The following is a 13,947-nucleotide window of genomic DNA, read 5'->3' as shown; positions in this document are numbered from 1 at the left end:
GACACTAATGTTTGTAGTAGGTGGGAAAATGCCAAGTGACTGTTGATGTTACTGAAAACTTTTCCAGGATTGCTTGTATCATACATTGGCTGGTTTGCTTTAAGCAATGTTTGTTGAACTGTGCTCAATGTCTGGTTCCTACAATGTATACAACTATAAACCTGGGTTTAGAAATCTCTGTATTCTCACAAAAAACTTAATGAAAGCAAGGTGGGGGGAGACATTTAGTGACCCATGAGAACTTCAATAAAGCAATAATTGATCTAGCCAACTATCCCCAAGGGATGTCTGTTCTATTGTGGGAACAGGTTCAGAGTCTGATGCCAAAAACAAACACGGCACATTATGGTTTAGCATTGTTTTCCCAGGAAAAGGCTTGAAAGAATTGTAAATGGGAACTGACTCTTAGACAAACCCAAATTTTTGTATAATTCACAGTTCCTCAAAATCAGCAGCCAATGAGGAGAAAACCTAGAAATATGACATTACATAGCAATGTTTCTCCTTTCAAGTTGATATTGAAGTTTAGTGATACAAACAACATTTTATAGAGGTATCAGGCAAGTTTAACAATCAGTAACTATCTCTCTTCTATGAGTAGTTTAAGTGTTAACAATTCAATAAGAAGAATTAATTTTTTTTTCATTACCAGTTGTAACTGATGTAATTGTTGGTAATGTAGAGGTAATGGTAATAGTGGTGGAAGTGGGTGTGGGAGTGGGTGTTGGAGTCATGTAGTAGTAGTAGTAGTAGATGTGGTAATAGCTGTTGTGCTACAGGGAAATGGGCAGCAGTATAGATGGATTTCATAATTATAGCAATGATTCCAGAAACTTTTATCCTGGTCTTTATTTCTGCAGATGTCTAAATGGATGGCCCTTGTTTAGTTCTTTGGGTTTTATTAGTAGAGTATTTTAATCAGGGTTGTCTATTGATTTAATGTTTCTCAATCTTTTGGGGTTTTTTTTTAGTTTTGTACGCCACCCAGAGTCCACTGGAGAAGGGCAGCCAATAAATTTAAATAAATAAATGTTTAACTTTTCAGTTCTATTGTGCAATTGAAGATTCCAAATAAGATTCCAATTTGTGAATACTTATTTGTTCTTACTGAGATACCTTCAGTGCCTATTAGCTTATAAACCATCTCTTTCACTGTTCTCCACTTTTACTTTGGCAACTGGGCCAGTCACTATCTCTCAGCCCAACTTACCTCACAGGGTGGTTGTTGTGGGAGGAGGAAGGAGTATTAGGTATGTTCACTGCCTTGAGTTATTTATAAAAAAATAATAAAGGTGGGATAAACAATAAATGAACAAACTTTATGGTCATTATCAGAATGGGGAATTTACTTCTGATCATGAATCTGCCTATTCCCAAATCCCACCATAAGTCCATCTAGCTTTATATTGTCTATAAACTGGCAATGGTGCTTTGAGATGGAAGGATTGTGCTTTATGCTGCTAGGCTTTGGACCTTCCCCACATTCCTTGTATTACTTACTTGTAGTTGAACTTGTAGTAGAGGCTGAAATGGGGAAAAAAGAATAGTACATGAGTCCCTTTTAATGAAAGGATCGTGCTTTATGCTGCTAATTTTGGACCTTCCCCACATTCCTTGTATTACTTACTTGTAGTTGAACTTGTTGTAGTAGAGGCTGAAATGGGGAAAAAAATAGTAAGTCTTACTGTGTCATCTTACGAGTTTGGGAGAAAATTGGCAAAATGTGCGCACTAAATGTAGCTAAACATGTCATTGTCAACCAAACTTTCTATCAAAGTTTATTATCTTCCAGGATGATAATAAGAATTATTAACATTGGAAGCTTACTTGTGGTGGCTGTAGTAGTGGTGGTAATAGTGGAAGGAGTTGTTGAAGGAGTAGTTGGAGGCACAGTTGAAGAAGTAGGGCAATCATATGAATTTTCCTCGGTGCCATTTAGTGTGCATATTACAGTTAAACAGATTGAGCCATTTTTCTTTTCAGCAATGGTCTCTCCCACTTCATACTCTTTGCCTTCATAAACACAACACCCTGTGTAAAAAGATATTAATTAACAAAGTTCAGATGGAAGGAATTTCACAAAATGAGAGCCACCGCCAAAAAAAACCCTGTTTCCATGTGATGCTGGCTTTGCTTCAGAAGGAGTGAGCTCAGAAAAAAAAACCTCTCAAGTTTTTTACAGGCCAGGCAGATTCTTAGGGACTTTGATCCAAAGCCTTTTAAGGCCTTAAATGTCCTAAATTACACCTTTAATTGCATCAGGAAGTGAACTGATAACCAACCCAGCTAGAGTAGATTTATATGGTCTGCTCTTTTAGGGCCAGTCACAACTGAGCTGCCATATTTTGACCAACTGTAGTTTCCAAAGGACCCAAGTGAGGAGCATTATAAAATTTAACCAATAAGTGACAAAAGTGGGGTTGCTCTAGCAATAGCAAAATGCTGCAGAAATGTTCATAGTGATATACTGTACCAGCCAAATTTTGAAAAAGGCTTCTTAGGCACAGCTGTGACCTGAGCAACAAGTAGCAGCTGAATGAAGGCATATCTCTAAATTATATATCCATCCCTCAGAGAAATGTAATCCCATGAAGAGTTGGAAAACTGTCATAGGGTGTGGGAGCCTTATTCTTCAGTAAGAATACTTCTTCTCATCCAGTTTCAATGTCTGCTTATAATGTCAGATCTTTACAGCTTTCAGACATCATTTCAGGACATGAGTAGCCGTACTAGCTGGGGCTGACATTGAGATGCCCAACTGGATGTCATCTGCATACAGACAACATCCCACCCTAAACCCCTGGATGACTTCTCCCAGCATTTTAATGTAAATGTTAAACAGTGTAAGAAACTCATGGATCTTTAACAAAGCACATGGGGCATCAATGACGTTGAATGGAATCTTCCAGTTCTACATTCTGGGACTTATCTGTGAGGTTGGATCTAAATAATCACAAGTCAGTGCCCATGCTAGGCAACCCAAAAGGATAGCACAATCAATAACAGTGAAAGCTCCTGAGAGATTCAAGAGAACCAACAGGTACATATTCTGCCTATATAGGTTCTTGAACAAAAATGTTAAAGTGGCCAAAGCTGTTTCAGAACCAAACTAAACCCTGAATCTCATCTGAAATTAATCCAGATAATCAGTTTCTTCCAGAAACTCTAGGAGTTCTCATGCTACAAGACATTCTGCCACCATACCCAAAATAGGAATTAGAGACAGATTGGCCATTCATAGAATACAGAATCCTAGAGTTGGAAGAGGTCATAGAGTCTAACTTCCTCAATGCTCAGTTCAGGAATCTAATTTCAAAGCATCCCCAGGAGATGCTGTCTAGAGTCTATCTAAGCATCCAGTAAACAGGAGCTGACCATCTCTCTGGGTAGCTGCATCACTATTGAACTGCTGTAAGTATTATTGACCCATCAAGTTATAAGAAGGGCTTTTGCATCAAGGGGTGAACTATTGCTTGCTTCAGGCAGGATGAAAATCATCTGCCAGTCCATCTCTGGCTGTTGTTGCTGTTTAGTCAAAAGGGCAAGGGTCAAGCACACAGGTGGTTGGCTTTGGTCTTTCAGGAGCTCCAACCTCATTCTCTGGTATAATAAACTAAACAGAATCTCGTAATAATGGATGAGAGGTAACTATTACCATCTTATTCAACACTGGAAAGGTAGAATCCATGCTGGAGAAGACATGAGAGACTTTATCTGGAAAACCTTGGCAAAATGCTCCCATATCTTCTGTTACAGCTGCTAGATAGGCTACAAGAGGTTCTGCACAACTTCACAGCATTCTCCTGGGCAGTTTACAGATTAAGAAATATATTTTTTGCTGCCAGCTTTGTCATAGTATGGAATCTAATAATAAGCTCTATTATGTGTCTTATTGGACTCAATTTGTGTATCCAACCTTCAAGGATCTCATGTCATTAACAAAAGTTCCCCTGTAACCCAAGGAGCCATCATGGCTGTGTAAGTTGGCAGATGACTCTACATTGTACTCTGAAGGATTACAACTGTAGGTCTGTAGCTAAGTTAAGAATAATGATAAATGCTTGCACCTAAATATATAGCTACTGGGACTTCATGCATCTTCCCTTAAACATACTTCGTTTTGAAAAGAGCTACAAAAGAAAACTGATGTTTGTCTTAATATTTGAAACTTAACACCTCTATAGCAAAAACTCTAAATCATGACCTGGTCTTGCAAGGGGAATATGAGGAAACTGCTTGGGTTTTGTATACAGGGAAAACATACCTTCTTTATGCTTACACATCACATTTCCTGAAGATTTGCAGTAACTGAAAGTTAAAAAATAAACAGAAACAAAATCTTTTAAGTTTTATTTATAAAGTGCTTGTAGCCTGAGTATAGTCGACCTGCAATTGCTCTTGCAGTGCCTTGGATTCATAACTGAATCCTAATAAATGTAATTTGTTCACATAATTTCACAGGGCAGGAAGTTAATGCTGGCAGGAATAGACATAGGAATGGAATGGAGTCAAGTCCTGGGTAGGTGATCTTCACATATCTATCATCTCTGTGGGGCTAATAATCTGGAATTCCATCAGTTAATGGAAATACCAGGCCTAGCCTAATCAGAAATTGGTGCTACCCTATCATTCAAAATACCTTAGTCATTTGTGATCTTTCATTTCTGGATGTATGAGCAATGTTCCCAACTTTGGCTACTTCCAGGTATCTGGAATTCAGCTCCCAGAAACCTCAGCAATGGCTAAGCTGGCTAGGAAATTACGGAAGTCAAAGTCAAAGTTGGGAACACTGCACTCGAGGACCTATTTTTGATTCTTACCCCCTATTTTTTTACCATGTAGCAAAAAACTTTGGCAAAATCTGGGTAATTCTTTCACAGCTAAGATCCTTGGCTTCATAAGAATTTTATTTTTAAAGGAAGGAGAACGGAGGAGATTACTTTCTGAAGTTTTTTTTTATAGAAAAGAAAGCCAGTGTATGTACATTGTGCCAGGAACAATGAAATTTTAATGTGGATTATAAAGTTGAAGTTCTATATATAGGAAAAAAAATTATAAAATTGTAGGAAGCTATCTTGACTTCTTATTTATTTATTCTAAAGTAAGCTGAATGACTTCTGGAGACTAGTCGAAAAGACCAACTCTCAACTAGGACATTGCAGTCTCCTTACTCATGGGTTCCTCAGATGCCCATAGGCAAGTCACAAATTCTGTTTCAATTTTACCACTCCTTACCACACGTAGAGTTCTGTGGAAGAGAGCTTCATGAATTGAATGATCCCAATAGGAGAAGGCTCTGGTCTCAGTCATTTTCTCTTCCTGCTGCTGCTCCCAATGTTCCTAGAAATCTCTTCTAGAGAGTTCAGGACCATCCAGAACAGCATACAAAGTGGTTTTGCCAATTTGGGGGGAAAGGATGAATGGGCATCACTTGCCACATTCTTGTTCTTCTCCATGCAGGTTTAGTTCCAACCCACTGGATACCAGTTCCCTTTGATAGCCAGAAGACTCTTTTCTATCACTGCTTTGTCCATAATACAGTATTCATGCCTACTTTACTGAGCCATCATAAGAAATAAACAATGCACGTGATATGGAGCTTTAAAAATACACAGTGATGACTATCTGACAAGCCCATTTTCTTTCTTCTCTCAAAGATTTCATACAAATGAGTTTAATTTAAAATTACTGACTTCTGGAAGAAATAGCAGATGGAAGAGAATGTACATGATTTTGCATTCTCATCCCTTCTATCTTTCCCCTATTTCAATGTATTCTATCCTAAAAATGCTTTCCAATTTAGAATGCTGTTCTTATCACACACACACACACACACACACACACACACACACCAGTTTGAAACTGAGTAGTTTCAGTATTAAAGTTTGTACAAATGCTTTCCTTCAGTTCTTACTCGTTCACTTTATATTTTCACATACCAAAGCTTGCACAGTTCTCTGGGTTTATAATCGGGGATGAGATGTCCAGGTGGGTAGTAAACATCATCATAGTAGCAGCCACATGCTTCCTTTGAGCCACATAATTTAGTCTCCTCATTATAGACAGGATATTCTGGAGGACATCGTGGATAGCAACCTATTGCCCAGAAAGATGCATTTTGTAAAATGGCAGCTATTGTCTGTTTGTGCCATAGCAGTACTGCATGAGAGAGATGCTCCAAGGACCTTGATAAAAAAAACCCTTCAATTTATATATGAGAAGGAAATGGGAAATTATTCAATCTGAGTGTCAGTTGGCTAGATGCCATTGTTATAAGACAGAAGCAGCTCCACACGGCTTCTGTATGTTTATCCTACTACTTCAATTGGAATAAGAACACTAAGAACATACTAGGGAAAGGGCAAAAAGGGAATCCCCTTTTCATTAAAGATTGATAGTTTAAGACTTTGGTAGCTAAAGAAACACCATTGCATGTTTTATCTCTGGTGAAATTTAGGTCTACATCTTCGGAATTGTTTTTCAAGAACCAGTCTCGTAGATTAAGTGCAGAAGTAAAATGGCCAATTAATAAGAAAAGTCATGTCCAGAGACATTCAACAGTCTTCATTCAGATGAAGCAAAAGCTGAGGTTCATTAACTAGGGACAAAGATATTTCCTAAACTCCAACCCATGTGCCACATGGTGAACCTCAGTGGTACCATCCCATTCTGTGACCAAATGAAACATGCATGAGAATGCCTTCACAAGCTGTACAGTTTTTCTACAAAAGTAGGGTGTTTTAGCTCACTGAATGAATTTTATTTTTATTTGTTTGTTTATTTAAATTTATTGGCCACCCAACTTCAGTGAATGAAAGGTGTTCCCTCAATGTTGTATTAAGAAATAGCCCTTGAAGAACAAAACCCGCCACAAATTAACAGGTCCTTACCTTCAAAGAATGGCACTGAAAAGTTGGTGTTGCCTTGAATGAGGACCTTGCAAGTTAAAATATCACGTCCACAAGGCTCATAGTGCCACTCACATATATCGTCGCTAGGATTGTAGTAATCGCAAAAGATTGCTTTGAAAAGAAAGTTACTCATTAGAAAAGAAGCAGCAAAAATATTTTGTTCCAACTCCTATGTAAGATAGTTACTTGCATTTTGCCTCCTCCTGGATAATTTTTCTATCTGTGGAAATTAGCACATTCTGATATGAACCTTTAGGCCTATTTAGTTATTCATCTCTATGTGATATCATGTGGAATGAAGGAATAAGGCTGTGCCTGCTGGTATCCTGTACTGCCTGTCTCTGATGCGAACTCTAATCCCATATCATCTACAATATATACTTTGGAGAATAACTAATAAAAAAGCATGTGGATATTTGTAAATTCTGGAAGCTGAATGGCTGTTTTTAAAGTGATTAAGCAGAGAAAATTCCATATGACAAATTCCTGGTCTAAACTGACTAGTCTGGAACATCTGGTGGTATCTTTTCCCCATGGATTCTTTTGATTTAAAGTATCTAGTTTAAGGGCAAGCAATATAATGCACTAGGTTTTGATTCAGAAATTATGCTCTTTCCCCCTGAATTTAATTTGAAGGCACATCATAAAGAGAAAATATCATAAAGCTAAAGTGTTTTAGCATGAAATGTCTAAAAGAACAAGCCTAACCAAGATTAGGTTAAGATGGATTAAATAAACACATCTAGAACTATGAAAGATTAGAATCTAGTGTTTCGAGACCATTCTTCTTTGAGATACCTAGATATTGTATGCTTATCCTGGAACTACAGTATTTTATCTGGAATACTTACGGCATATATCTGGAGTTCTCCAGTGGATGCAAGCTTGAGATTTGGTGCATTCATGTGCATAGACAGCAACTGCAGTACAGAAGCATTCACAATCCCCGCCAGAATCACAGGCGCATGCATCGTGTACACAGGCTTCATAGTATGGCTGCGGATCCACCTATGGAGAAATTACCGAATCACAGATTGGATACTTGTATGTTCAGAAGAACACCAGAAGAGCACAGCAAACTGAGTGAGCAAAGTGGTTGTTCAGATATCCAAGAGAAGCCCACAAGCAGTAGATAAATGGGGTAGCGGTAGCCCTGGTCATGTTCCCCAGGCATGAGTATTCCAAGGCATACTGTCTCTGCATTCAAGGCAATATATAGCCCTCATGACTAGTAGCCTCTTCCTTTGCAAATTTGTCTAATTCTCTAATCATCTGACAGCCACCATTAGAGCTCATGCCAGCAAATTCTGTAGTTTCCTTGTGAGTGTAGGTGTCTGCAGGAGGTGGAGTGGGGATGACAAAATGTCGTTTTAGCATAATGCAGACTCTGCAATTTATGCACTGGCAAGGGGTGCCTGTTTGTAAGGGCTGGATTTGCATCATGATGTTACCACAGGTGTGTCATTATTTTTCTTTCATCACTTTCATCACTATGCATATATGCTGGGTGATGAGATCCAAATCCCCTATTTTTCAGCTTAATTAGATGAACCTCAATTACAAAAAGTGAAAAAATTCACTCTTTCCATTTTTTCTATATCAAGTATAATTTCATAAATGTCTGCCAGATCTCATGTGCTTTCTGTTTTATAGGCTAAAAACAGAAGATTTATGCAAATCTGGGGTGCCTTGGAATCAGCCCAAATTTTTAATCATGATTCCTGATAGTTGCTAGTGTTCCTAGAAGCTCATGTGCAGATTTATAGTGTATCCATAGCAGAGTGCTGTCTTCCATCCTATTGCAGCAGAGTGCTTTACATCAATGAAGTGTTGAAAATATTGCCCATGTTTCATTTTGCTGAACATTTCTCTCAGTTCTCAGAGCTAGGAAGTTTGTTCATATCATAAGCAACTTATTTGCTTTTCAACGAAGAGAAATCAAATAATCCTTTTTTTTTGTGGTCATTATAGTCACTGAGGCAAAAGAAAGCGAGATGTCATCATGACCCATGTCTGGAATTTAGGATATATGGCTAAATAATCATGAAGATCCCATTTTTCTTTCTGCACTTTCTCCAAAAAGTAATTTGTGGATCCACCCTGGGTCACATTAACATCTCACTTTCTTTCTCCTCAGAGACCTAAAGAACATATTGATCAGTTCTTCTTTGAAGCTGATCTGATCCAGAAAATCTGTTCAATAGTTTGCTTGCCTCACATAGCTAAATATTGCATTCTGGATTAGAGGTATTTGAGCAAAGCAGTCTTTGTGGAATCTGATATGAAATTATTTGATCCACAGTTTCTGGACTAATGTATGGATTGGAATAAAACTGAGCACCATAATTTACCTTTCCTAAATGTCATAGTTCAAAAATGGTACCACAATATAATTTAAAATGGATATTTAAAATTAAAATATATTAAGAAATATATACTTGGAGAATCATATCTCCAAGTGTATCCTGTGAAAATGTTCAAAAATGCATATTTAAATTTGTATTTAAATGCTAACATTTTTTAATATTGCAAATTACTATGGAAGCAGAATGGAGAAGACTCATAAATGAACATTTCCAAAATTGACATAGAGCAGCTATTTTTCAGACATACAGCAACACCTAAGGCCAAAGTCTGAGGCTCCCATATGACAGAGGCTTATTTTATTTTAAAGGCCACTGCATCAAAGCATTCCCTAATACATTGTTTTTTAACCTTGGGAACTTTAAGATTTATAGACTTCAACTCCCAGAATTCCCCAGCCAGCATTCTGGGAATTCTGGGAGTTGCAGTCCACACTTGTCCCAATAACTCAAAACAAAACAAAGAAACACTAACCTTATGATGACATGCTTTAAAAACATTACTTTTGATAAGGCTGCACTCTTTCTCTGCCCAAGCTTTCCGATGTGGTTTCTCCTCACAGGGCTCAATGTCTACCTCTACATCAGGGCAAGCTGAATCCTTTTTCCATGAATTTCCAAATACCAAGGCACTGGGTGTTTGGGACATGTCCCTTTTTGTAAAGTCATTGATGGCCTTGTCATCAAAGTTACCACATAAACCACAGACATTTGCCTGCAAGCGAGAAATGCACTGCATCAAAGCTAAGATAAATTTGAGTAATTTACTGATTTAGTTCATTTTTCTACCATTACCAATTATGGAGAGTATTGGGTCTAGGGTTCCAGGAAAAAAAAAAGCAAAATTAATATTTAAGAAAACTGGGAAACATTCTTTCTTTGCAGTTATTCCAAATGACAGAGTTTTGTTTGTGTAACTCTCCATATATAAGAAGAAAACAAACATGAGTACATGAAGAGGCAAACAATTAGTCTGTTTACTTTTGAAATTAAACCAGATTCAATTTAGCCCATGACCTATTCGATAACTTTCACTGTTGTTATAGCTATGGAAAATAATCATTACCAAGAAAAAAGCAATATGTTCACACCACACATTAAAATGATTACAAAGAGATATGTAACACTAGCATGGAAAAAGAGGTTTACTATAAACAAATACATGAAAATCATTAAATAAATCTGCATAAAGTATTTTAGATATTTGCCTTGGGTTGGATCCAGTAAAAGTTTTGGGCTGATGGAAGGACTTTTCCCAAGTCTTACCTAAACTGGAGAGGAAAATATTTGTCCATTCCTCCTATTTTATTCTATATATTTAAATCCTACCTGAACATTATTCGGTGAGTCATCCATGATGGGTTCAGTGATTTGATATGCATATTGTATTAATCAACATTTACCATGAAATCAATAGTGGCATCCATTGCAGAATCATAATGTTTTAAAATTTAATTTTAATTTTTACTTCTATTGTAAACCGCCCAGAGTCCCTCCTTTGGGGGGAGATGGGCAGTGGTAAATTTGATAAATAAATAAATAAAATAATCTACATAAGGATGCATAGGATGTACTAAGACATAGATGCTATAAGAAAATATTTTTAATATATTAATCCATTAGTAACATTAAAACAAATGTTATAAGGAAAGTGTTCCAGAAGCACTGACTTTATGATGAGGCAACAGTTTGATAAAAATAGTTGTCTTCTTATCCCAGATGACCATAACTCCATTGCTGGCTTCAATTACTGTATACAACCCAACTGTCCCACGAATCCAAAAAGCTTCAGTTTCGTTTTCACTCCACTGAATTTTTTCAATCTGTTTTTCTTCCAGCTTTAGCTCAATGGTCTAAAAGGCAGAAATACAATGGAGGCTATGTGATGAAAACAGAAGTTGATATTTTAAACAGTCCCTTCTACTCAGCACACCCAAGGAACTGTGGATTAACACTGTGGATTAACACATTTATTATGGTTTGGTTTAAGTTTAGGCTTTTTGGAATGCAGCCCATTTCAACCAATGGGTAGAGTATAATCCAAGAGAGGACCATTCCCTATAGAGCAGTAATCAGAATAATACTTCATGTATCTGAACAAATGTGCTATATTAGACAAAAGCTTATTACTTGTCACAGCACTTGTTGTTTAATCAATAACGTAACAGGACCACTCCTCATCTGTCAGCTCACCCAGTGTCAATCTAGCAGATTTAAACTGCATGGCATGTTACTTCTCGTCAGTCCTGAAAAAATACAGTTGAGTCCAATTGTTTAAGACTTCAAAGCATTCTCTGATTTTTTCAGATAGGGAGGGATGCTTTCCAACCAGCCCTTCCCAGGTGTATTCTTTTCTGTACTTGATACATACCCCTAGAAACAATTTGATGGCCTTGGAGCAGGTAACTCCTGTCGTTCCACAGGGAACATTCTCTGTGATCACACTAAATGTTCCTGTTTGGTTGCCACAGTAATCCTAGCGGTCGTACGGAGGGAGGGAGGGAGGGAGGGAGGGAGGGAGGAAGGAAGGAAGGAAGGAAGATCAAAATTAAGCTAATGTTATTTTCATCCATGTTTTTAAAAAAGTCAAAACTGTATTGAATATGTATATCCACAGCAAGCGTAATGTTGCCCATTCCTCTATGATTATGAGAGCATTCAAGCCTCAAACCACTTACTAAGCAACACACACACACCCTTTAATGAGCTAGTTTTTAAAAAGTGCCACATTTTATTTGGCTGAGAATTATTGTATTGGTGGCAATGTGGTCATATAATGTCATGTCACAGTTCAATTTAGTTTCATTTGAATGTAATGAGATTCCTGTCAGGAAGTCAAGTGGACACTACCTCAAAGAAATGACCCTGCCTGGCATCAGGATTTGGCAGAACATAGATGGAATAGCCTAGCATATCCTGCACATTTGGAATTCCTGTTTTAAAAAGTTAGTTTGGCAAAGTCCTGCTTCTTTTGCCAACGCATTGAGGAAGAGTGCCAGTTACTAGTAAAGATATTATCATCACTCAAGGTAATAAATCTTCAAGAAAGCCTCCAAAGACTTGTTAAATTGTCAATATTTTAATTCAATATCATGGGGTTCAATACAAGCAGACTGTTTGAAGTTTGGTAACATGAGTATGTGCAACCATACCAAAAAGTGATCTTAATGCAATTACTTGGTTCCCTGCTGAATAAGAGGATTTCATGGAATGAAATTCTGATGGATGTTCATGGAACAAAATTGATAGTCATTTCAAATATAATTTGGATTACTGCAAAACATCATAATAATAACTGAATATTACCTGGGAAGCCACGTATTCACAGTTACCATCAAAGTCATAGAATTTTCCATCAAAGGTGATAAAATGGCCACTTCCATAAATGGTACATGTCCCATAACACACAATGTTGGTGCATTTCCAGCTTCCTTTTTGGCAGGTACTAGAGTGTCAGAGAGAGGGAGAGAGGGAGAGGGAGATGCTAAGGCCAGAGCTGTCTCTCAGTGCAATGCTTTTAAAGTGCAGAGCAAACTGGTAACGGTGTAAAATAAGAAATGGGTATCATCTACTATTTCTATTTTGTGCATAGCATATCCTACCATGTGTTGCAGCCAACTTTTATTTTTTCTCCAGTGGAATAAAACACCTGGTTATGAATGCATGGGCAGTCATCTTCTGCTACACATTCCCCTCGGCCGTCATCAATCAAGCCATCAGGACAAACACATCCTGAGATACATTCTGTCTGGAACTATGAGAAAAAAGAATAATACCACTTGAATATTTAATAGCACTTTAATATGATAAAGCAAATTAAAATCCATATGCCTTACTTTTGATCATGTGTTTTTGGACAGACAAATCACACACAAGTGCACTGTTTAAAGTTTACCACCAACTTGGTATTAGTATGTGCTAAAGTCAGATTTGAGGTTAAGGGGCTCAGCATCTTTCAAATATCTGAAATATGCTGGAGAGGAAATTGCTCTCCCATTTCCACAGGGGGGTTTTATCTCCTGCAAAAAATGGAAGAATTCTATATATGTTTGGTAGGGGTCTTGCCTTTAAATACAAAATGGCCAGTGACTTTATTTCTTGTATCAAAATGTAAACAAACGAAATGCTATGTTGGCACTTCAAGCGGTGGCCTGGTTCATCTCAGTACTCTCTCAGTGGGATTCACTAAAGATAATTGCATCACAGCATAAATCACTATTAAAATTGCATCACTTTTGGAATAAGGGCGTAAAGAAGCCAGAACAGAAAAAAGACATACGTGATCGGTACCCAGCGTTTGACAGCTGAGTTGCATCGGTGTTTGGGAAGACCAAGAATCAAAGTTGTTGCAATCAAAGTAGGTCTTATTGGATGAACATTCTGCCAAGTAAATAAAGAGCATTGAAAACATTTTCTTGAATTTACTTTCATAGTAACAGAGAAATGGAAATCCAAAACACAGGAAATATGGTGATTTATTGGAGTGGTTGGCACCCACAAAACCTGGAATGGTTTGCTCCTTTAAAACTAAGTCACCTTGCAAATCAAATGCCATACACATAGAAGATGCTCTTACCAAGATCCTTGTGTCACTTTGAGATGACATTACCTTGCAATATTTGAACAAAATATTTCATAGAAATCAAACCAACCCCATGGACGGCAGAAGCCTT

General features: G+C 37.5%; 1 protein-coding gene across 1 annotated transcript in view; it reads right to left on the bottom strand.

Annotated features, from left to right (window-relative positions):
* MUC2 (mucin 2, oligomeric mucus/gel-forming) overlaps positions 1-13,947 on the bottom strand; it is a 65,869-nt gene that overhangs the window by 31,886 nt on the left and 20,036 nt on the right. The window contains exons 18-29 of the mRNA XM_063317814.1: positions 13,554-13,654; positions 12,877-13,028; positions 12,581-12,719; positions 11,646-11,750; positions 10,945-11,127; positions 9,750-9,989; positions 7,763-7,919; positions 6,891-7,022; positions 5,940-6,096; positions 4,265-4,308; positions 1,828-2,031; positions 650-773 (exon numbers count right to left, since the gene is read on the bottom strand). Coding sequence (XP_063173884.1) covers positions 650-773; positions 1,828-2,031; positions 4,265-4,308; positions 5,940-6,096; positions 6,891-7,022; positions 7,763-7,919; positions 9,750-9,989; positions 10,945-11,127; positions 11,646-11,750; positions 12,581-12,719; positions 12,877-13,028; positions 13,554-13,654 — 1,738 coding nt within the window. The remainder of the gene's footprint in view (positions 1-649; positions 774-1,827; positions 2,032-4,264; positions 4,309-5,939; positions 6,097-6,890; positions 7,023-7,762; positions 7,920-9,749; positions 9,990-10,944; positions 11,128-11,645; positions 11,751-12,580; positions 12,720-12,876; positions 13,029-13,553; positions 13,655-13,947) is intronic.

Source organism: Candoia aspera, chromosome 1 (genome assembly GCF_035149785.1).
Source record: "Candoia aspera isolate rCanAsp1 chromosome 1, rCanAsp1.hap2, whole genome shotgun sequence".
Classification (NCBI taxonomy): Eukaryota; Metazoa; Chordata; class Lepidosauria; order Squamata; family Boidae; genus Candoia; species Candoia aspera.
This window is presented reverse-complemented; position numbering and strand designations above follow the sequence as displayed.